Below are 25,312 nucleotides of genomic sequence, written 5' to 3' on the forward strand. Positions count from 1 at the left end.
CATGGAAGTTCCTCAGACTTATTTGTCTTTTCTCTAGATATCTATCTGCCAGATTTGATGTTTGTCTGTGTGTAGTAAAATGTGATCAGTGATTTAATCATAATATTTTAAGTATGTGATTTTGTTCAATAATGTGTTAATACATTTAATTTAAATGTTAATTAAAAATACAGTTTATTTGTCTTCCAACCATCCATCTATCCACAGAATACTTAAGTATATTCCCCTGGGTTTAGCTTTATGTGGATTACTTGTGACTTTTACTAGGCAAGGATGTATACACAAAAACACTTTATTATTTAATAAACAGAGTTTACTTGTTCTCAGAGTAACAGTAAAGAAAGTTTGAAATTTGTTTCCCATGTACTCAAAGAACCCCTGATATCTTTTCATTCTTGATGTAGGTGACCTTGGACAAGAGAGCAGAGTTTCCCCATCTTTTCTTTGTACATTTTTCCCCTCTCAAAAGACCATCATTTTGAAAAGTGCTCAAATTGTGTTGAAATAGATTTAATTTTAAAAACATACTCTTTCTTTGCCATCTTTTTCTTTTTTTTAATTTTATTTTTAAACTTTACAATATTGTATTAGTTTTGCCAAATATCGAAATGAATCCGCCACAGGTATACCTGTGTTCCCCATCCTGAACCCTCCTCCCTCCTCCCTCCCCATACCCTCCCTCTGGGTTGTCCCAGTGCACCAGCCCCAAGCATCCAGTATCCTGCATCAAACCTGGACTGGCGACTCGTTTCATACATGATATTATACATGTTTCAATGCCGTTATCCCAAATCCCCCCACCCTCTCCCTCTCCCACAGAAGTCCATAAGACTGATCTATGCCGTCTTTTTCTTAATTGACTGATTATTTTGTATTGTTTATGCAGGTCAAGGACTTTGATTTTCAACAAAAGATATTTCTTAAATGTGGTTTGTGTATGTGAGCTTTACCAAAATTTTCCTGTTTTTAAAAATCTTTTGTTTTCTTCATTTCTGGATTTAAAATTTAAAAGGTTTTTAAAACTTTAACTGAAATTCACCTTTCCTTTATTTTTGTGGAATTTTCATTGTTATTGTAAGGTTTTTCATGTGTTTTGTTTCTAGAATATTTTACTTTTTTATATTATGATTTTGTCCTTTTAAGGCATATAATATTCTCTCTTTTAGTTTCTGTAGAAACCCTGGAAAAGAACTTGAAGCAGATGGGAAGACAACTTCAACAGCTTGAGAAAGATTTGAAAATCTTTCCCCCTCCTGAAGACTTGCATGATAAGTTTGTGACAAAGATGTCCATATCCTTTGATATCTAAGTAACTTTAAATGACTAGTTAATTAGGAATACAATTTACTTAACCTTTTAAGTGTACTTGCATAACCAGAAATCACTGTATAATGCCCAATTACAGAAAATTTATCCTTTACCTTCTTGCAAGGAAATTTATCAAGGGTTTTGCCTGTAGTGAATAATACAGAGATTTATTCTGTTAATTTTATTCCTTTTTTTCCTTTTTATTAATCTAATACATTCTCTCCTCATTTTTCTTCCATATGCCCTATTTCCTTCTGATGTTCATGGTAAATTGAAAGGATAGAAAGATTCAATTTGAGGAAGTTTGAATTTAATATCATGCTGTGATATAGATACTTTTGAAATGGACCAATACTTTTGAAGCAGAAGAAGACTTTATAAACTGGTGTGCCTGTCAGCTTAATTTCAACAATGAATTTTTACATATCAAAAATTAACGCATATTCGAGAAACTTTAAAATTTCCTTTAGAAATACTACACTGTTCCAAAAAGCAAAACTGAACTTACACAGTCTTACTGGTATAGGTATTTTCCTGACCCAAGTTAAATGGACCAATACATGTGTGTATATATGTCTGTAGATATGCATATATACATAAAAACTAATAACATTAGGAGTGTCCTGCTTAATTTAAGGTTCTTTGAATTTCATTATCTTTGGTTGCACTAACTTTGTCAGTGGGAAGTGAAAGTCGCTCAGTCATGTCCGACTCTTTGCTACCCCATGGACTATACACTGGAGTGGGCAGCCTTTCCCTTCTCCAGGGGTTCTTTCAAACCCAGGAATCAAACCCAGGTCTCCCGCATTGTAGGCGGATTCTTTACCACTTGAGCCACAAGGGAAGCCCAAGAATACTGGAGTGGGTAGCCTATCCCTTCTCCAGGGCATCTTCCCGACCCAGGAATCAAACCTGGGTCTCCTGCATTGCAGACAGATTCTTTACCAACTGAGCTATCAGGGAAGCCCCACTTTGTCAGTGAACTCATCTGTAATGAGTAATTGAAGTAATAAACTTTTTTTTTTATTTCCAGAAACTAATGTTGAGTTGCTTTCCAAACCATTCTGTGAAATTAGAGACATATCTTTTGCCTTATAATAAAATATTACAACTGTACATTTTTAAAATCCCATATGGGCTTCAGAATTCCATGTGAAAGGATAACCCACTTCTAAACAAGCACTTATAAGTAGATACTCCTAATATTTTATTTTAAACTGAGATACTTAAAATAACTACTTTTCCTCTTTTCATTTCTTCTTCCCTGAGATTTGGCAAATCACAAAATTATTATTTGGCTTGTCATAGACTTTATTGTCCTGTATACTTTCAGCTTAATTGTGAATTAGTTCAATTTTAGCTTTCTGCACCATCTCTTTTGGGAAATATCATAAAAATTCACTCGAGCAATAATCAATTCAGGCTAATGTGTTTGTTTCCTTTCATATGTTTCCTATCCACACAGTTTCTTCTTTTATTAGGCAGGATATCTTTATCACTACATTTGAGAAGGTTATGTTTTGAAAACTGAAGATGAAATCTGTGTTTATCCAAGGTGTTTGCCACACCTTCTCCTTTGGCAAAGTATGGTTAAGCCTAATTTATTATTGTAGAATTACATGTTGCATCATTCTTAACTCCCCCCACCCACCATTTTATGATGTTACAATATTCATATGTGACAATATTGTGATCATTAAGAACTGTTCATTGAGGCACTTTTTATTGTTCCCTATAGATAGAAAGCATTTTTGAAAAGGTTTTGCTTGCATACAATTTCCAGTAATACGTTGTGCATGTACTAATTATGAATCTCAGTTATCTGGAACATAGGACCTGAAATAAATTCTTGAGATTAGAATAAGGTTAGTAGAATCCTGCTCAGCAGACAATTCAGGACCTATCCATATTTGTGTTCATATGACACAGAAGCTGAATGATGTTGGCTTATTGAAAGGTATGCAGCTCATAAAAAGCAGCCAGCAGGAAATCAGAAACAGGAAGGATGAAGCTTTGTTGGAAACAATTTTTCATTCTGAGTACAATTATACTCCATGGACAAGAAAGCTCCTACATCCTGTCGCTAAATATCACAACCTAGATGCCTCTAATGAACTGATTAGCATTCATGTATCTCTTGGAAGTCAGATATATGAACAGTTGGTGCACTTTGCTATTGACAAAGCTTGTAATCATAAATATTCTTTGCTGAGATTAGATTGCACTCGTTTGCTTTTCATTTTAAACATACTAGTTTCTAAGTAATTAAATTCATTCATTGCAAAGCTTTGTTTACTTTAATTAGGACTGACAAAGTCAGATTTTGAATATTAAATACATTTATACAGATTTTATTAAAATGGAAAATTGTGAGCTTCTTACATCTTAGAAAATGGAAGAATTTGGGGACTAAATGCACAATAAATAAACCTGTGTTTAACTAAAGTTGGGGTTATTAACTCTGGCAGTTTGTTTATGTTTTAGGTATTAGTGCTTATTAGTTGAAAGACATACCAAACGTTTGGTTCATCAGTTAATTCTGAAAGAATATGTGTGTTATCAAAGTTATTAATGGTTCATTTATGCAAATAGATATCTAGATTGAACAATCATGATTTACTGAACTATTAAATAATTTGTTAATTGTTTTATATTATAGTGATACAATTTTATTGTAATTTCATGAAATTTCATGAGTAGCACTCAATTATAGTATATTGTATTTTTATTCTAGCAGTACTTGTTTTCTTTACATGCACATCTTAATATTAAAAAATTCAAAATTATATTCTTTAAAAGGCATACACAGTTATTTCATTATCACATTAACTTTTTAGTAATAATTACCCTACTTTTCAGTTGCTAATAAGTCTGGTGAGAAGTGTAATTAGAGTAATTTCACTGTAAGTATTTGCCTGAAATATTTGTTATGTGATTTGTGGTAGGGTCACCAATATTGTTAGGTGTACATACTTTTAAAATTCTTTGTCCATGAGAAACTGGGAAAATGCCAGGATTAGTGTCATGTGATGCTTATTCCTTTCTTTTGACCTTTACATTCTGGAATATATCTTAAGGAAAAATAACAAATAGATCCTAGCACATCACCCTCAGAATTCTCCTTACACAGGCCTTTGCATTTCTCTTTTCTCCATGTCCCACTGTCTCCCAAGTCTCGTAGAAAAAATCATTTTACTTGATATTTTTGTATTTGCCATAGAACTTACATGACAAGTTATTTGTCACTTTTCAATTTTTTAGTCCTCAAATTTCTTCTTTGTGATCACAGTTTATTTTCACATTTTCCTTTTTGCTGTCCCGCTGTATAACAATATTTTGGACACTCCAGAAATTACTAGGTAGATGCTAAAACTGTCCCAATAAATTCCTTGAGAGGAAAACTTGCATATTACTTGTATCTATATTTCACACTGCATAAAGCACAGAATTTTTCTGGTAAAGCAACTTAGTACATTTTAATTTAATTTAAGTGTGATTAGGAAGTAAAATGGAAGAGTGGAATGAGTGAAATGTAAACTTGCATAATACATGGTCCATTTGCAAGAGTGGGAAGTTAGGTAATTGAGTGATTTGTAAGAGCAGATTTTTTCTCTTAAATTAGTCTTTCCTCCTTTTTTTCCCCTTGCTTTCCCTCACTTGTTTTCCATTTAACACATTGTCAACAAACTTTAAAGACTTGGGTTAAAATATGCTGCTCTTCATCCTCTGTACAGCCTCAGGTCTACAGTGATCTCTTCCTTCGCAGAGGTCTTGGCACATTCACCATGTTGGGCTTGACAGGCATGCATCGGTCACTGTCACTTTCTCAGCCAGGAGTTCCCTCACTACTCTGCATAAGTTAGGCTCTGTCGCCCTGTACAATATCACGAACAAATGTTTGTTTTTATCACCCTTATTCCTGTCTGAATATCTCATTCATCTATTTACTGTCTGTCACCACTCTCTAGAATGCATGTTTCATGGAAATGGGGACTTTGCTACCTTGTTAGCCAGGGTTTTCCATTGTGTCTAGAAGAGATGTTCTCAGTGGGGCTCCGTGAATACTTGTAGATTAGCTGACTGCCTGGCCGTCTGGGTCCCGGGTCATTGAGAAGATCTTTTAAAGGTGTTAGATGTGTAGCACCGGTTGAAGCTGATCCTTGTAACGTGATTAATGGAAGTAAAAGGTGTCTTAGGTGGGGAGGTGCAATGATATGCCAATAAAAGTAGAATCTATTTGTGCTGTATTGCTTGCGAATGAACAGAATTTGTTTAAATCCCAAATCTCAGTCTGACTACTCAGTTGGCCAAAACTAAACACATGTTGTCCAGCGTGTGTGAACACAGATCTGGTTCTCCTGTACCTTTCAAATGGGGAAATTCCACTGGGTCAAGTAGAAGTTCATCAGAATATTGCCTTAGTCTTGATAAAGGAAAAGAAAATAGATTTCACAAAAGTGTCATGTAATTGGATATATATCAGTGTTTCTGTAATGAATTTTATCAAACTTTTGTTGATAGCCTGCCTTTCTGTAAAGCTTTTTATAAATATAGGACTTGTGCTGGGGAAAAAATAAAGCCTTGTTACTACTACAATTATGGGCATTAATTTCTAACTGAAGTTCAACAATTGGCATGAGAACACCTGTGTTTGCTTTTTCTTTCAAATGATGATGATTTTTTTTTTTTAATCTGAAGGTTCTGCTATCTCTTAATGAGATAGTACCCATCACTAGCCTCATTAAAGTGGCCCTTTATTCCATTCTATCAGATAGTCATTTATACTTCTGAGAATTTATTTGGCTATTTCCAACATCATTGCAATTCAATCACAATCTTAGCATTTTTTGTCAGTAATTCCACTATTTAAAGTTGTACTTCATTTCCTTTGGGAGCAAATTGTTATACAGATAACAATGATGCTGCTGCCGCCGCTGCTGCTAAGTCACTTCAGTCGTGTCGGACTCTGTGTGACCCCATAGACAGCAGCCCACCAGGCTCCCCTGTCCCTGGGATTGTCCAGGCAAGAACACTGGAGTGGGTTGCCATTTCCTTCTCCAATGCATTAAAGTAAAAAGTGAAAGTGAAATCGCTCAGTCATGTCTGACTCTTAGCAACCCCAAGGACTGCAGCCCACCAGGCTCCTCCGTCAGATAACAATGATAAGAATATTTAAAACTCTAGCTGTTTGAAAAAGACCATGTAATTTCCATGGTTTTGGCTCTTGATCCTCTTTCACATCGTATCATTTAATGGAATTTTGCTATTTTTATTAAGTATGTCCAGGCATATTTCTGACATTTTATTAACTCTTGATTCTTACCTGAAAATCTAAGAAGTGTTATTGAATAATAGGGCTTTATTTTAACTTATTTACCAAGCCTATTCCTGTGAAAGAAGGCTGAGCGCCGAAGAATTGATGCTTTTGAACTGTGGTGTTGGAGAAGACTCTTGAGAGTCCCTTGGACTGCAAGGAGATCCAACCAGTCCATTCTGGAGATCAGCCCTGGGATTTCTTTGGAAGGAGTGATGCTAAAGCTGAAACTCCAGTACTTTGGCCACCTCATGCGAAGAGTTGACTTATTGGAAAAGAGTCTGATACTGGGAGGGATTGGGGGCAGGAGGAGAAGGGGACGACAGAGGATGAGATGGCTGGATGGCATCACTGACTCGATGGACGTGAGTCTCAGTGAACTCCGGGAGTTGGTGATGGACAGGGAGGCCTGGCGTGTTGCAGTTCATGAGGTCGCAAAGAGTCGGACACGACGGAGTGACTGATCTGATCTGATCTGATTCCTGTGAATGGGCATATTCCTAGGTATTAGAAAAAAATTATTAGTATTTGTGGAGTGATTCATGTTGGTGTATGGCAGAAACAAACTCAATATTATAAAACAGTTATCCTACAATTACAAATAAATAAACAAAAACCTGAAAGCCTTATAAGTCATGTTGAGGCAAAATATGAGTACCTGTAGAACATACAATTAGGAATACCCACCATGTAGTACAACCTGTTGTCCAGGGCAACTACTTTTTAGGAACTCTGTTAGCTCATAACATTACATCCAAATTGTATGTGTTTGTGTATGAATGTATATATGCACGATTTTATGAAGAGAGTTCCATGATTTATATTAGGCTTTTAAAAAATTTATTTTGTAATTGGAGGAAAATTGCTTTACAATGTTGCGTTGATTTCTTCCATACAGCTTTGAATTAGTCATATATATATATCTATATATCCTCTCACATCAGACTTTTGAGACTTCTTATTTTTCCTACCACAATTTAAGAGTGATGACAGTAGAGTGAAATTAGTCATCGCCACCAATACAGTTGCAAATGATTTGACTTAATACAACATCTAGAGAAAGGGCAGACAGTCACAGGTGATTAGCCCCCCAAATGTGGCAAGTTGCTTAGTCGTGTCTGAGTCTTTGTGACCGCATGGACTGTAGCCCGCCAGGCTCCGTCTGTAGGATTTTCCAGGCAAGAATACTGGAACGGGTTGCCATGTCCTTCTTGAGGGGATCTTCCTAACACAGGGATTGAACTGGGTCTCCCACATTGCAGGCAGACGCTTTACCATCTGAGCCACCAGGGAAGCAAGAACAAAGCACGTCTAAGGGATTGAACTAGAAGGACAAAGAACTTCATTGCACAGAGTACAGTGGACTGCAAGTGCTGTGTACTCAGTGGAACAAGTAATCACTCTTAGCCGCAGAGATTAGACAAGGGGGCTTCATGGAAGAGGAAGAATTGAACTAAGCTTAGAATGATAGGTTTGGACAAGCAAAGGCAGAAAACGATTCCTCTTTTAAATGAGAGTTAAGGCAGCTCAGATGGTAAAGCATCTGCCCACAATGTGGGAGACCCGGGTTCAGTTCCTGGGTCAGGGAAGATCTCCTGGAGAAGGAAATGGCAACTCACTCCAGTATTCTTGCCTGGAAAATCCCATGGATGGAAGAGCCTGATAGGCTACAGTCCATGGGGTCACAAAGAGTCGGACATGACTGAGTGACTTCACTAAGGCTATATAAATGATCTGTGTGGATGTAGTCTGTATTTGGGACATAAATTTTAGTTCATAGATTGAATAAATGAACCAACATTGATTTCTGAACTTGGTAGGTAAATAAAGGGATGCTTACTGTACATTACAAATGAATCAGCAAAAGTTCCATGTAATGATAATTTCTGAATGCATTTGAAATGTGATTTCTATTTACATAAATTCACTTCACCTATAGCATTTCACGAATATGGTTGTTTCACAAGACAGTATATGGAGATACATGTATGTATTATTAGAATTGCTTACGATTTTTTGATTTTAGGTACAGAATCTTGTTCATTCAAGGATTAAAAATGATACTAGATATAAATGCATTGCCCACTAGTACTATTTTGATCTAGATTTTTAGAAAGTATAAAGAGACATTTGAATATTATTGAAACTACTGAACTATGATTTTAAATCATATTATGGGATCTGATAAGATAGGCAAATTAGAAGAAAAATATCCTTGAACCCAATCGTAAAAGCAAAATGTTAAATATTTAACTTTTCTGATTGTTTTACCACTGTTAATTAGGAATCACAGTGAAGATTTCATCACTGTACAGTATGTATTGAATTGTAAGAGTGGTTAACTCTAATAGTTTTGGCATTTTGGAGATGTGTAATAATGGCTAACAATTAAAACATATTACTTAAGGATTTCTTTTTCCCTAAAACATTTCTTTGTAAATTTCAGAGTACCTTAACTATAATATACAGCTTTGTTATCAGTGCAAAAGAACAATATGAGAAACTTTCAAAATTACATGAAAACATGGACAAGTTATACCAGAATATAATGGCGTACTATGCCATCGACGTGAAGAAGGTGTCCGTAGAAGACTTCTTGACTGATTTGAATAACTTCAGAAACATGTTTATGGTATGTTAAAAATCTTAATTTGTTTTTAAAAAGTATTTATATCTATATTACTTCATTTACTGTTTAGTAATTCATTCTACTCCTGTTGTCTGTAGTAAAACTTACGTTTTCAGATGTTGAAATTTAGCTGTAAAAATTTTAGATTTTTAAATCTATTGAAAAATGTGTGTTTTGTTCTCTTTTGGGCCTTCCCAACGTTAAGTTGTAATCAGAAATTTTGATTGAAAAAGTGACAAATTCTGAAGTTTTTCATAAAGACTCCCCTCCTGGCTGATTACAAAGCACTTTTATAATAAGTTTTTGGCTCTGAATTTGTTTCTTTATGCTTAAGATAAATTTTTATTTTTGTGGTATAATTTCACCAAATTCTGTACGGTTTTTATGAAGCTTTTTTTTCCCTTTTCTTTTCTTAATGCATTGTACAATAAGCTACCTGCGATTTGCCTTTGAATGGATTTTAAGTTCCTAGGGTTTCCTTTAGATGCTTTAATAGGGAGGTCAGGTCTCTGATGTGGAATCCTTTCATTTAAGCATTAAAAAGATCTTTTGAAAAGTATTAGCTGATTAAATGGGGGAAAAAACCCACACACATATTAAAGTGAGCAAGCATTGTTGTCTCCCTAGGGAAACTGGTGATACATTTTCATTTCTACGATGAAAAATTACATTGTTCGTAATAGATGGGTGAGTCACTGTTGTGTTTCAGCAAATGTTTTTGGGGATTAAAAACTTTTGAGGTATAAAGAAAAAAAAAGATTGAATTTAAAGAAGGTTGAATTTATTTTTAATTTCAGGAAAGCTTTATTGCTGAATTTATTGGACTTAGTTATAATCACCTGATTATGACTAGATAGCCTTTCAATAAAAAGTCAATATTTTAAATGAAAATTGGTTCACAAGTCTAGTTTACTTCCTCCATAAATTCACAGTGTTTTTCAAAATTATTTTTTCACTAGCAGAAAAAACTTTGACTATTAGATATACTTATGTGCCCATATGTGTGATGTACTGCATAATATGCTACTTTAATTTTTATGTTTTATGAGTCAACATGGTTTAGTAGAAATAGCAAAGGCTTTACAGTTTGAGAGAACAGGGTTTGGATTCCACACTAGTTATATGACTATAAATACTTGTAACATTTTTGAGCCTCAGTTTCCATATTTGTAAAAGGAAATGTTAATTCTTCTCTGAGGGTAGTATTTAAATACTAAATGAGATAAGTATTAAGTATCACAGCTCTTGGTACATGGTAGTTGCTTAATTATTATGCCATGACGGGTTAACTCAGTAAACTTGAGGTACTCAAACCCTGCACATTTCAAAGAAATTGCTGGTCCTTGGCTGGCTCTGGGGAGAACAACTGTAAACTCTTGGAATATCCTGCCCAATAAAGTAGTTTTTGTATACCCGGGACCTTGGGCCAAGCTAGATAGTTATGCAAAAAAATGTGGTTTATTATGAACACTTGTTTTTGTTCACCTGGGGCCTGGGACCATACTGTGTCGCCTCATCCTTTGTGTGGTGTTGAAGACTGAGGGGCCAAGGTCATTCATGGTGGTGGTGGTCTACATTCTGGTCTGCATGACTGACCTCCTCAATAACTCTTGGTATCAAGGCTTGGTTGAACTTCCCTTCTTGGCAGTACATCATATCACATGTGTTGTGACGTGTCCTTGCTGGAATAATGAAATTCTACTGGGAGAAGACAACTGTGATTTTACTCTGTATCTTTTCCTTGTAAGAAGCTGTAACAGCGAGTATAACAAAGTTTCTGAGTTCTGTGGCTCCTTCCAACAAATTATCAAACCTAAGGGTGGTCTTGAGGATCCATGACATAAAATTACAAAATAATAATACCCATCAGATACTGAGTATTTTCTATGAACAAGATAGTTTTCCAAATGCCTTACACGTATCAGCCAGTCTTCCTGATAACTCTGCATCCTTTTGCTGTTTCTGTTCCCCACTTGAGCAAATGAAGAAAGAGACCAAGTCCATATTGTATGGTTTTGAATCACATCTAATTCCACATCTGCCTTAGATCTGGTAGGATTTCTGTGGGTAACTTAGCATCCTTAGTAGGCGGTGGGCAGAGGGAAAAGTGTTTGAGTGGAGAAAGGTTCAAGGTGGAGGGTGATAAGGTGAGAGCTATAGTTTGTTTCAGAGTTCACATGGCTCCTGAAAGTACCTGCTACCACACACTTCCTACATACACAGACATGCACACACTCGCTCATATTCATGTTGTACTAAATTAAAATCATTAGAGCTAAGTATAAAATACTGTATTTGAATAAATAATTTGGAGAGGGAATTTTCTTTAGAATAAAATTAAGCATAAAGAAGACTATAAGGGAAGTACAATTTTGCAGACAGATTTTTTCTTCCTTTTTTTATGGTTATAGTCCTTGAATTTTAGAGATTGTGTCCTTTTTTTTTTTTTTTTTTTAATTGGGAGACGTTTAGAAAGACCACAGTGTCAAGACTAATAGAAATTACTGAGAAATAAATGTCTGTTTGTCATTGTCTTCTGATCTCTTAGGTTGCTGTTTAATTCCATACTATTCAACTTCAGAAACTATGCTAATTTCAGTGAGTTAGTATGAAAATATTAGGGATAGATGTGGAACTTTCATATGTTGAAGGTTGTTCTGGAAAGTCACATTAATACAATAGACATCTAGGCTGCTTCCATTTCCTAGCTGTTGTAAAAAGTGCTGCAGTGAACATTGGAGTATTGAAGTACATGTGTCTCCTTCAGGTGTGGTTTTCTCAGAGTATATGCCCAGTAGTGGGATTGCTTGGAGAAGGCAATGGCACCCCACTCCAGTACTTTTGCCTGGAAAACTCATGGACGGAGGAGCTTGGTAGGCTGCAGTCCATGCTAAAGATCGGACACAACTGAGCGACTTCGCTTTCACTTTTCACTTTCATGCATTGGAGAAGGAAATGACAACCCACTCCAGTGTTCTTGCCTGGAGAATCCCAGGGACGGGGGAGCCTGGTGGGGTGCTTAGGTCTATGGGGTCCCACAGAGTCAGACACGACTGAAGTGACTTAGCAGTGGGATTGCTGGGTCATATGGTAATGGGGTTCCTGGGTCATAGTCCTTGTTTTTTAAGGAATATACATACTGTTCTCCATAGTGGCTGTGTAAATTTACATTCTCACCAACAGTGCAAGAGGGTTCCCTTTTCTCCATATCCTCTCCAGCATTTATTGTTCATAGAATTTTAAATGATGGCAATTCTGACTAGTGTGAGGTGATACTTCATTGTAACTTTGATTTGCATTTCTCTAATAATAAGCAATGTTGAGCATCATTTCTTGTGTTTTGTGGCCATATGTCTTTGGAGAAATGTCTGTTTAGGTCTTCTGCCCATTTTTTTATCGGGTTGTTTGTTTTTCTGGTATTGAGCTGCTTGTATATTAATGGATGTGTATAGAATCTAGAAAGATGATCCTGATGAGCCTATGTTCTGGGCCGCAGTGGAGACACAGACACAAAGAACAGTCTTGTGGACCCAGTGGGGGAAGGAGAGGGTGGGACGAATTCAGAGAGGAGCATGGAAACACGTACACTACCATATGTAAAAGAAATACCCAGTGGGAATTTGCCGTGTGACACGGAGAGCTCAGCCCAGTGCTCGGTGGCGACTAGCGGGGCGGTCTGGGGTGGGAGGTGGCGGAGGGGGTTCGGGAGGGAAGGCTGATTCATGTTGATGTATGGCAGAAACCAGTACAATATTAGGAAGCAAATATCTTGCAATATAAAATTTTTTAAAAATACACTAAACAAAGACATATTTTCTCTTTAAGTTTCTATTAAGATATGTTTACATTGTTAACATGCTGAATATGTTAAAATATGTTCACATTGTTACATCATTCACAGGCATTAGTGACCCAGGTCATGAATGAGCAGGAAATTCTCCAGAAAGTAGAGATCTGTCTGGTATTGCACATAAGAAGTTGGAGCACTCATTCTACACCTGCCCTCTACTACAGCAGCTTTCTGTGGAGTGTTTGCTCTGGAGTTCAGGTCATTCTCCTTATTTTTCCCAGTGCCCGGTGCACTCCCTCCATATTTTGCCTGGCTTGTTTATTGTGCTCACCTTTCTGATCTCTGCTGAGACTTTTCTTCATCTAGTATCAGATGCCCCCAACTACAGTGGGTGACATTCTCTCATAGCTAACACATCTACTGTCAGTCAAATGCCAGGTCCTATTCTATCATTTAATCCTTATAACAACAAATAGATGTGGTATGTGTACTGTGATTATTCCCATTTTACAGATGAGGAAACTTAGGCTTAGAGAGATAGTGACTTGCCCATTGTTACACAGCTAACAGGTGACCAAATGGAGATGCTAGTCCAGGGAGTCTTCCCAGTGTTACTAGAATCTCCCATCTAATGTGTATAGGAAGAGCTGTTCAGCTTCTTTTCTTTCTCTCTCCCTCTGTCCTTCCCTTCTTCTCTCCCTCGCCTCTTCCTTCCTTCCTTCCTTTTTCCTCTCGCAGACCCTTTTTGCATTAGTTAACAAAGGAACGTGTATTCTCGTCTGTTTTAACAGGGAGGCTTTCATGATCTTGTGGCTTCCTCTGAGAAACAGCTGTTCATTGTGACAGCAGTTTTGCCCCAATCTTTTCTAGTTGGGGATTCTCAACTAGGAATCAATTTATTATTGTTGTTTTAGCAATCTGTTGTGGGCGGTGTGCTCATTGGGAATGGTATCTGTTTAGAACTATTGATCAGCTATCAAGAATTAGGGAGTAAGCTTCCATTGTAATGTTTTAGCTTTATTTTTCTTATTATCTTCAGCCAAATACAGTTGCCACTGATGGAGTTGCTAGGACCCTGTCCTAGATGCTCTTCATGTGTCATCCCACTTTCTGCACAGCATTTTAGTGAGGTACAGAATGTTACCTGGAGGAAACTATGGGCCGGAGGATAACAGTCCATGCCTTAGCAGAGCTGCTTCAGAATTGCCATGCACGGGGTCAGACGGAGGGCTGCCTTACTCCACACCCTGTATTTTTCTCATTTTTAATACCATTTCTAACTACATTGTTCGTCAGAGAGTTTGTAAGAAAAGTCCAAATGTAATTTCTAAGGGTATTTTTGATAACTTACTAGAGGGAATCATCACAAAGCATTCTTCATTTCCTCACCCCTTCATAGAATAATTTTCTGTTTACATTGACGAGTGCATGATAGAAAAATGTTTGCAGGTCTGGTTCTGTTTCAAAGCCTAAAATGTTCACTTTTAAAATTAGAGGCCTATTAATACAAACCCTTGTGGTGAGGTGAGGGTTAAGGGGAGGGGTAGAGAGTCAGTACCTCTCTGTAATGGATTTTTATTTCCTGTAAGACTGATGTGGGGGATAAAGTTCAAATTGGAGGCACTAGGTGGAATGTCAGACCTCACACTGTAGGCTGAGGGAATTGGTGGCCCACCAGGCATGAGACTTCACCAAAATTTGTGCCTTCAGTCATGTACTATTCCATAACAATGATTGCTTTCCACTTTGGTCTGGTTTTAAACTCATTGTTATATGCCATTACCAATGGACCTGTTATGAATAGGGATAAAATGCTTCTCCAGGATGAACTGATGAATTTTTGTCGGATCTTAAAAGAACCCTTTTGTCCGTCTTTATTTTATCCAACAGCTGTAGCATGCTTGTGTTTGTTGTTAGAGGTTAAGGCTAATCTTAGTTTCTCTCATTGGTCACTGTGACTTTGAAGAATATGTTTGTCCTGGTCCCACTTCCCACTCATCTTCACGTTACAGAATTTTGTTCAAACTGCTTTTACATCCTTAGGCTCAAATTACATGGTTTCTTTGTCAAGACTCTCACCTCTTATCCTGATAATGCTTAGGTTCTTTATCATTGAAAGGTCTTTTGCTACTTTCTTTCTTTAACCAGAATTAGTAGCACATTGAAACAACACTCTTAACTCCTTGAGCAAATTTCACCGTATACCTCATTTATATTGCCAAACATTGCATCTTCGACAGATACGTCTAAGTGCTTTTACTTCTTAGAATTCCTTTGTTATTTGTCGTCTTATAAGTAACATGTTTAAAAACAAAATTTCTAATAAATTTTATTTTGAAGAATATAATATTTTTCTGTTTTAATTAGACATATCTAACTATGTAGATATTCCCCAACAAATATTCCCTTCCATCAGGAAACTTCCACAAGCCTCTTATCCTTGTCCATCAGACAACAGACAGAAAGAAAACCACACTTAGAGAAAACTAACCAAACTGATCACATGAACCACAGCCTTGTCTAACTCAATGATATGAACCATGCTGTGTAGGGCCACCCAAGATGGATGGGTCATGGTGGAGAGTTCTCACAAAACGTGGTCCACTGGAGAAGGGAATGCAAACCACTTCAGCATTCTTGCCTTGAGAACCCCATGAACAGTATGAAAAGGCAAAAAGAAAGGCCACTGAAAAATGAACTCCCCAGGTCGGTAGGTGCCCAATATGCAACTGCAGAAGAGTGGAGAAATAGGTACAGAAAGAATGAAGAGCTGGAGCCAAACCGAAAACACTGCCCAGTTGTGGATGTGACTGGTGATGGAAGTAAAGTCCGATGCTGTAAGAACAATATTGCACAGGAATCTGGAGTGCTAGGTCCATGAATCAAGGCAAATTGGAAGTGGTCAAACAGGAAATGGCAAGAGTGAACATCGACATTTTAGAAATCAGAGAACTATAATGGACCAGAATGGTGAACAGAATTCAGGTGACCATTATATCTACTGTTGTAGGTGATGAATCCCATAGAAAAAATGGAGTAGCCCTCATAGTGAACAAGAGTCTGAAATGCAGTACTTGGGTGCAATCTCAAAAATGACAAAATCTTCTCTATACCCGAGGCAAACCATTCAATACACAGTAATCCAAGTTTATGCACCAACCAATAATGCAAAAGAAGCTGAAGTCGAACGGTTCTATGATGACCTCTAGAAACAACACCAAAAAAGATGTCGTTTTCATCATAGGGGACTGGAATGCAAAAGTAGGAAGTCAAGAGATACCTGGACTAACAGTCAATTTTGGCCTTGGAGTACAGAATGAAGTACTAACAGAAATTTGCCAAGACAACACACTGGTCATAGCCAACACACTCTTCCAACAACCCAAGAGACGACTCTACACGTGAACATCATCAGATGGGCAATACTGAATTCAGATTGATTAAATTTTTCTCAGCAGAAGATGGAGAAGCTCTATACAGTCAGCAAAAACAAGAACACAAGCTGACTGTGGCTCAGATCATGAACTCCTTATTGCAAAATTCAGACTTAAATTGAGAAAGTAGGGAAAACCACTAGTCCATTCAGATATGACCTGATCAAATCCCTTATAATTATACAGTGGAAATGACAAACAGATTCAAGGGATTAGATCTGATAGACAGAGTGCCTGAAGAACTATGGACAGTGGTTTGTGACATTGTATAGGAGGCGATGATTAAAACCATCCCCAAGAATAAAGAAATGCAAAAAGGCAAAATGGTTGTCTGAGGAGGCCTACCAGATAGCTGAGAAAGGAAGAGGAGCTGAAGGCAAAGGAGAAAAGGAAAGATATACCCATCTGAATGCAGAATTCCAAAGAATAGCAAAGTAGAGATATGAAACCCTTCCTCAGTGATCAGTGCAAAAAATTAGAGGACAATGGAATGGGAAAGTCTAGAGATCTCTTCAAGAAAATTAGAGACACCAAGGGAACTTTTCATGCAAAGCTGGGCACAGTAAAGGACAGAAATGATATGGACCTAACAGAAGCAAAAAATAGTAAGAGGAGGTGGCAAGAATACACAGGAGAACTATACAAAAAAGATCTTCATGACCCAGATAACCACAATGGTGTGATCACTCAGCTAGAGCCAGACATCTGAGTGCTAAGTCAAGTGGGCCTTAGGAAGCATCACTACAAACAAAGCTAGTGGAGGTGATGGAATTCCAGCTAAGCTATTTCAAATCCTAAAAGATGATGGCATGAAAGCGCTTCACTCAATATGCCAACAAATTTGGAAAAGTCAGCAGTGGCCACACTGGAAAAGGAAAGTTTTCATCCCAATCTCAAAGAAAGGCAATGCCAAAGAATGTTCAAACTACCTTACAATTGCACTCATCGCAGAGACATTACTTTGCCAACAAAGGTTTGTCTAGTCAAGGCTATGGTTTTTCCTGTGGTCATGTATGGATGTGAGAGTTGGACTGTGAAGAAGGCTGAGTGCTGAAGAATTGATGCTTTTGAACTGTGGTGTTGGAGAAGACTCTTGAGAGTCCCTTGGACTGCAAGGAGATCCAACCAGTCCATTCTGAAGGAGATCAGCTCTGGGATTTCTTTGGAAGGAATGATGCTAAAGCTGAAACTGCAGTCCTTTGGCCACCTCATGTGAAGAGTTGACTCATTGGAAAAGACTCTGATGCTGGGAGGGATTGGGGGCAGGAGGAGAAGGGGATGACAGAGGATGAGATGGCTGGATGGCATCACTGACTCGATGGACGTGAGTCTCAGTGAACTCTGGGAGTTGGTGATGGACAGGGAGGCCTAGCGTGCTGGGATTCATGGGATTACAAAGAGTCGGACACGATTGAGTGACTGATCTGATCTGATCTGAACGTACTAGCAAAGTAATGCTGAAAATTTTCCAAGCTATGCTTCAACAGTATGTGAACTGAGAACTTCCAGATGTTCAAGCTCGATTTAGAAAAGGCAGAGGAAGCAGAGATCACATTGCCAACATGGGTTGTATTATAGAAAAAGCAAGAGAATTCCAGGAAAGCATCTACTTTTTCTTTATTGACTATGCTAAAGCCTTTGACTGTGTGGATCACAACAAGCTGTGGAACATTCTTTACGTGATGGGACTACTAGACCACCTTACCTGACTCCTGAGAAATCTATATGGTTAAGAACAAACATTTAGAACCAGACATGAACAGACTGCTTCCAAATTGGAAAAGGATTACGCCGAGAATGTATATGGTCACCCTGCTTATTTAACTTATATGCAGAGTACATCATGAGAAACGCTGGGCTGGAAGAAGCACAAGCTGGAATCAAGATTGCCAGGAGAAATAACAATAACCTCAGATACGCAGATGACACCACCCTTATGGCAGAAAGTGAAGAGGAACTAAAAAACCTCTTGATGAAAGTGAAAGAGGAAAGTGAAAAAGTTGGCTTAAAACTCAACATCCAGAAAACGAAGATCATGGCATCCAGTCCCATCACTTCTTGGCTAATAGATGGAGAAACAATGGAAACAGCGACAGACTTTATTTTCTTGGGCTCCAAGAAAATAATGGCTGCAACCGTTGAATTAAAGGACACTTGCTCCTTGGAAGAAAAGCTGTGACAAACCTAGGCAGTCTGTTAAAAAGCAGAGACATTACGTTGCCAACAAAGGTTTGTCTAGTCAAAGCTATGGTTTTTCCAGTAGTCATGTATGGATCTGAGAATTGGACCATAAAGAAAGCTGAGCACCAAAGAATTGATGGTTTTGAACTCGGGTGTTGGAGAAGACTCTTGAGATCCTTTGGACTGCAAGGAGATACATCCAGTCCATCCTAAAGGAAATCAGTCCTGAATATTCATTGGAAGGACTGATGCTGAAGTTGAATAGCCAATATTTTGACCACGTGATGTGAAAAATTGACTCATTTGAAAAGACCCTGATCCTGGGAAAGATTGAAGGCAGGAGAAGGGGATGACAGAGGATGAGATGGTTGGATGGCATTATTGATACGCTGGACATGAGTTTTAGTATGCTCTGGGATTTGGTGATGGACAGGGAGGCCTGGCTAGCTGCAGTCCGTGGGGTCACAAAGAGTCCGACACGACTGAGTGACTGAACTCAACTGAACTATGTAGACTTTTTACGTTTACCGTATTATATATTCATGTATAGAACTGATGTGCTTACACTTAAAGAAGCCAGACTTTTTGATTCATGTAGCTTTTATCCTGGTCACATGCACATTGTCTGTTGGGATGTTGAGGTACTGGGAAAAATCACTAGGCATCCTGCTTTATAAAGAAGTTCAAAGACCGTATATATCTGGACACCTCAGTTTAGGGTTAGGGTTTTGAGGTCAGCAGTAAGCAATCCCTGCCTTTTAAAAGGGATTACTGTTGGATACACAAAAGTTGGAGGAGCACTGTCGTTTTTTTGTGTGTGTGTGCTTTGGGTTTTGATATATGTGCTGAACATTCCAATTATTATTTTCTAGTCCATAAAGTCCAGTTTGTTACTCCCTCAATTTTGTTTCTCACATATATACCTCCCATCTGAATTACGTTTGATTACAATCAAGAAAAAGAATTCCCTTCGATTTCTTCACATTTTAACTGATTGCTGAATTCTCGCTGTGATAAGCCTCAGCTTTGTTTGTAATAGTGACGTTTTGCTCTCCTTGTCACGACTGGTGAGACAGCAGGGAGACACTCCTGGCTGGCTGTGCAGGCTCTGTCTTTCGAGTGCCTTGGGTGGTGTGACTTTGGCAGGTTACCTAACTTACTGAGCCCCAGCTCCCTGTTAATAACAGCTTGCGTTTCTTAGGGATTTTACAGTTTGAAGATCAGATGACATAATGTTTGTTTACCCTCAAAATAAGTGAGTTCTCTATGGAGAATACAAGTAATTTTCAACTTTTCCATTTCATTATAGTAAGCTTGATAGTTTAAATACTTTATCTCGTTTATGCTTCTTTATACAATACTTGGAAATAAATAGCTACCTATTTTCAATCAATAGCTCTTCTTTAAATTATGTCTACAGTTTTGTAAAAGTTATGTTTCATCTAGTTAAAGATTTATCTTTTATGTTTGCGGACTTTAAGTTGAATTTTGTTTCATGTGATTGAAAGATACTGTGTAGTAAGCAAATATAAAATCAGTTGTAACTCATTTTGTCCTGCTGCTTTTGTCGATTAAATACAACTTATCTTTCCAATGAATACTAAAACTAGTGATTTGCTGAATAAAAATGAAATCATCCAATGAGAAGATATTTTTAGTGTAAAATTTTTGTATATAGGGCAGCTAGCACAAATCTCATTTGCCAAGTCATTTAAATTACCCAAAATTGATTTTTGTCAACATTTGTGATGATTACTGTATAGACCAAGTAGGTGACCAGCAGGAACTCCAAGGGCACTAAGCATCTTCTATGTGTTCCTGAAATTTTGAAGATGGGCTTACTGTAGTTTATCAGAGAGAAGAAAATCATGGAAAGTTCCTGGGATTGGTTGTCAAGCCAGCTTATATATTTCTAATGGGGAGTGTCTTCTATCCTGATTTTGTTGGGGATACAATTTGAAAATTACCTTCACTGGAACTATTGCTATTCCGAGATCATACTTAGAAGTATAAAGCTCCAAACCTAGAACAAAATAAATATTCTATTGGATCTTCTTTAATTGTTATCCTTTAGTGTCTGTTTATTTAAAGAATTACATCGGTTCCAGGTGCTGAATAAATTTGGGTTTGCAACTTGAAAATGAATTCTGTTAGGTTCTTCTAATCTTTTTTCTCGATTACACCTAGATTAATTGGCTTAACTTTTCTCTTTTCCTAAAAGATTTCTTCTTACGATGCATTGCTCAGTGGGATAATAAATGCATTTGACTGACAGATTTTGTATGAATAAATTACTGGTGATTTGTATTAATGTATCTCTTACATTTTAAATATTTTGTTTACTGAAATAATATCTCACAAAGTAAAGACTAGATAATTTTTTAAAATAATGTAATCACATTTATTTAAGAATGTATTCTAATATCAAACAGCAAAGTACAACAATGCAAAACTGAAATTGCTTTTGCACCAACCTAATATTTTATATTGGGGTATAGCCAATTAACAGTGTTATTGTAGTTTCAGGTAAAGAGCGAAGGATCGCAGTCATACATATATGTGCATCCATTCTCCCACCAGACCGCTCCCATCCAGGCTGGCAATAACACTGAATAGAGTTCCATGTGCTATACAATAGGGCCTTGTTCATCCATTATGAATATAGCAATGTGTACATGACCTTCCCAGACCTCTTAACTCTCCCTTTCCCATTGAAACCATAAGTTGTTTTCTACGTCTGTGTGTCTCTGTTTTGTAAGTAAGTTGATTTATATCATTCCTGATTCCACATATAAGGGATGTCATATGATATTTCTCCTCCTTCTGACTTACTTTGTGCCACAGTCTAGGTCCATCCATGTTTCTGTAAATGGCATTATTTCCTTCTTTTTAAGGGCTGAGTAATATTCCTTTTTATATATGTACTGCATCTTCTTTATCTGGAAAGACTAGATTATTTTAATACAGTAATAAGCATGGCAATTGATAATGGAGAAAAAAGAACTCAACTAAATAGCTGATAGATCATAATAAGTATATTAATTCACATAATTGAAAAGATAGCACTTAAATAGCATACCACAAATGAAAGTGAATAAAATGGCATATTCTTTGTACATTAAATATACTGGTCTTCCATGCTCTGAGCAAAGAGAGAGAAGGAGGGAAAAAAAAACACCTGAGTTAAGGCTACTTTTTGTGTTATGTTTAAACATTACCAGGTTTACATGAAGGTTGCTGGGTTTTGACTGGATAATTTCCCTGAAGAACTGATTAACAATAGTTAAAAAAAAAGGCTGTCCTGTCAACAGGCCTGTCTCTAAGCACTCTTCCTCATGGTTGCTGTCTTGTCTCTAGTCGTGCCTTTATTTAGCCTTTTGATTGGGATATAAAAAGAAAATATTTATCGTATATCACTTCCAAATACAAGTGAAGAAAACATATTTAATGGAAAAATCAAGTTCTACTTCGGGAAAATCTTAGTTATGAACATTTCATACTGTATTTGTTAAATACGTTGTTGAATAGTTTGAAAAATCTCATTTATTTGAAAATTTTAGAAAGTTCTTGAAGGAATTGCAAACAAACTCATAGCATGATCATGAAAGGCCAGTAACATTAAGTCCCTAATGAGTTAATATGTAATTTGGTAAAGAGCAACTTGAAGCTAAAACTGTTTAATCATAAGCACCTGTGCATCCTTTGGGACATTCTCAAAGGATAGTTTTCTGTTTTCATAAGTTTCACAGGTCGTGGAGAGTTCAGCTAATAACACCTTGTCGTGAATGTTAAGGTGATGAAATTTTGGTGCCAGGATACCATGCTTCGCAGTTCTCATTGATAGCATTTTTTAATTGGATTTGGTAATACCAGAGGACATAACTTGATTAATTTTTACTGTCATTCTAGATGCCTTTCTAAAGCATCTACCTTGTAATTATTGCAAATAGAGGTTTCTAAGAATAAATTTGTTTTTCATGAAGTAGTTATATTTAGTTAAAAAATAATTTTGATGGAAAGCTGATACATAGATCAGATCTACCTTTTATATCCTTAGAGGCTTTTTGACTGGTAGTAATTATCTAATGTTTTTCTTTCATGTTCCATATAAGTAGGAGTACAGGAATGCATTTTTAAGGTAGTTGTGAAGAATTTCTAGGAAGCAGTCATGCAATAAAGCTGAGTATTGCCTCTTTTTAAGGTTAAGTAAAGTCCTAACTGGAGAAGGCAATGGCACCCCACCCCAGTACTCTTGCCTGGAAAATCCCATGGACGGAGGAGCCTGGTAGGCTGCAGTCCATGGGGTCGCTAAGAGTCGGACACGACTGAGCGACTTCACTTTCACTTTTCACTTTCATGCATTGGAGAAGGAAATGGCAACCCACTCCAGTGTTCTTGCCTGGAGAATCCCAGGGATGGGGGAGCCTGGTGGGCTGCCGTCTATGGGGTCGCACAGAGTCAGACACGACTAAAGTGACTTAGCAGCATCAGTAGCAGTAAAGTCCTAACAAGCATTTAGTGGGAATGTGCTAGACTCCTCTATGATTGTTTACTTTGAGAAAATTAGCCTGTGTCTTCATAGTCCTAATACCCATCTCTCTGAAAAGCATGCAGATTTAAATTCACTTTGTCTTATCTCATTTCAAGGACTTGAGACAAAATTGACCACTTAGGCAAGAAGAGAAGATTTTTGAGTTTAGTAAAAACTGTACTAAGAATTTCTTGGCTTACATAGCTTAAATATCCGTTAATGTTGACAAGCATGTAACTCTGGACAAGGAGATATTTATAACTTTTTTTATTTAATAAAATTGCCATGAATTTTCTGTTATAGAAATATACAAGAAATTATCTTGTGTTGAACAGTGTTGAGGTGGGCAGATTAAACTATTTAAATAGGCAACAATCAAATAGAGAAATAAAATCAGAAAGTCAGGATCTGTGCAAGTCTACTTGTGTACTCAAAATTTTATATTTTAGTACAATTTTATCTTATAAATACGACATATGTTTGTCAAGTAAAGGCCTATTTGGAATATACACTATTTCTTTTTCTTTTTTTTTTTTCCTGAAATATATACTATTTCTTAGGCTTTTTGAGGAGAGGGTGATAGGCACATTGATTTTTTTCTTTTTTTTTTTTCCTGAAATATACACTATTTCTTAGGCTTTTTGAGGAGAGGGTGATAGGCACATTGATTTTTTAAAATTTATACAGGAAACCCAAACCGGAGCTCTGTGACAACCTAGAGGGGTGGACTGAGGTGAGAGGTGGGAGGGAAGTTCAAAACGGACGGCACATATGTATACCTATGGCTGATTATGTTGATGTAAGGTAGAAACCAACATAATATTGTAAAGCAATTACTCTCCAACTAAAAATAAATTAAAAAAATTTTACTTTGAGGGAAAAATAAAGCAATTATTAATTGTATCATTGGGCAATGTTTTAAGTTAATTTATCAAAAATGCCAAATTTCAAGTGAGGAATTTTTTGGGAAAGCACAGAAAACTAAACTCTTCCAGGAAGAAAAAAAAAGTCTCATAAAGTATATTAGATTTTTAAAAACAATGTGAGCGTCTGTGTGTGTTGTATGCTGGGCACTTCTGTAAGCCCTTTAAATGTATTAATTCATTTAATTATTACAGTATCCCCATAAAGTATATGTGTAAGTGCAATTCATATATATAAGAATTAAGTCTTTAGTGCTAAATAGCTAGACTTGAAGTCAGGAATACATCTAACTTCCATGTTTAATTCAACTCTTTATTTTCCCTGCCAAGTAATCCAACTGTGTTGTATGCATGCTTTAATAGTGCTTCCTATCAACTCCATGTCCAATCATATTCCAACGTCTCTGGATGGAAGGAATTTATAATTCTCATAAGATCTGTGAAAACTGGCATTAGCCCATTTTTTGATAGAAGTATATAAACGACGTAAGCTGGAAAGTGGCTCTTCCTTGATTTATTGCTGGATAAATAATTGTGTATTTGAGGTATTTGGTTAATGATATAGTAATAATGAAAATAATTTTATAAGTTTGTAGTAATATAATATTACTAATAATAGTAGGAATAGGCACTAACATTTATATAAGGGCTACTGTGTGTCAGGCACTTCTGTGAGCCATTTTCATGTATTAATTTATGTAATTCTTACAATATCCTGATTAAGTATTATTTTGCCCATTTTACTGAAGAGGAAACTGAGATACAAGTCACACAGCTATTTAGTGCCAGGTGGAGTTTAAAACAAAGACAGTATGACTTAAGATTTGTTCCTTCTAACCAGTATGCTCTCTATCAGATCAGTTGCTCAGTCGTGTCCGACTCTTTGCGACCCCATGAATCGCAGCACGCTAGGCCTCCCTGTCCATCACCAACTCCCGGAGTTCACTGAGACTCACGTCCATCGAGTCAGTGATGCCATCCAGCCATCTCATCCTCTGTCGTCCCCTTCTCCTCTTGCCCCCAATCCCTCCCAGCATCAGAGTCTTTCCCAATGAGTCAACTCTTCGCATGAGGTGGCCAAAGGACTGCAGTTTCAGTTTTAGCATCACTCCTTCCAAAGAAATCCCAGGGCTGATCTCCTTCAGAATGGACTGGTTGGATCTCCTTGCAGTCCAAGGGACTCTCAAGAGTCTTCTCCAACA

At 37.0% G+C, this 25,312-nt stretch overlaps 1 protein-coding gene across 1 annotated transcript in view; it reads left to right on the top strand.

The window, feature by feature from the left end:
* Positions 1-25,312, top strand: part of DIAPH3 (diaphanous related formin 3) — a 563,614-nt gene that overhangs the window by 346,205 nt on the left and 192,097 nt on the right. The window contains 2 exon segments of the mRNA NM_001192614.2: positions 1,167-1,291; positions 9,090-9,254. Coding sequence (NP_001179543.2) covers positions 1,167-1,291; positions 9,090-9,254 — 290 coding nt within the window.

This window comes from Bos taurus, chromosome 12 (assembly GCF_002263795.3).
Source record: "Bos taurus isolate L1 Dominette 01449 registration number 42190680 breed Hereford chromosome 12, ARS-UCD2.0, whole genome shotgun sequence".
Taxonomy (NCBI): domain Eukaryota; kingdom Metazoa; phylum Chordata; class Mammalia; order Artiodactyla; family Bovidae; genus Bos; species Bos taurus.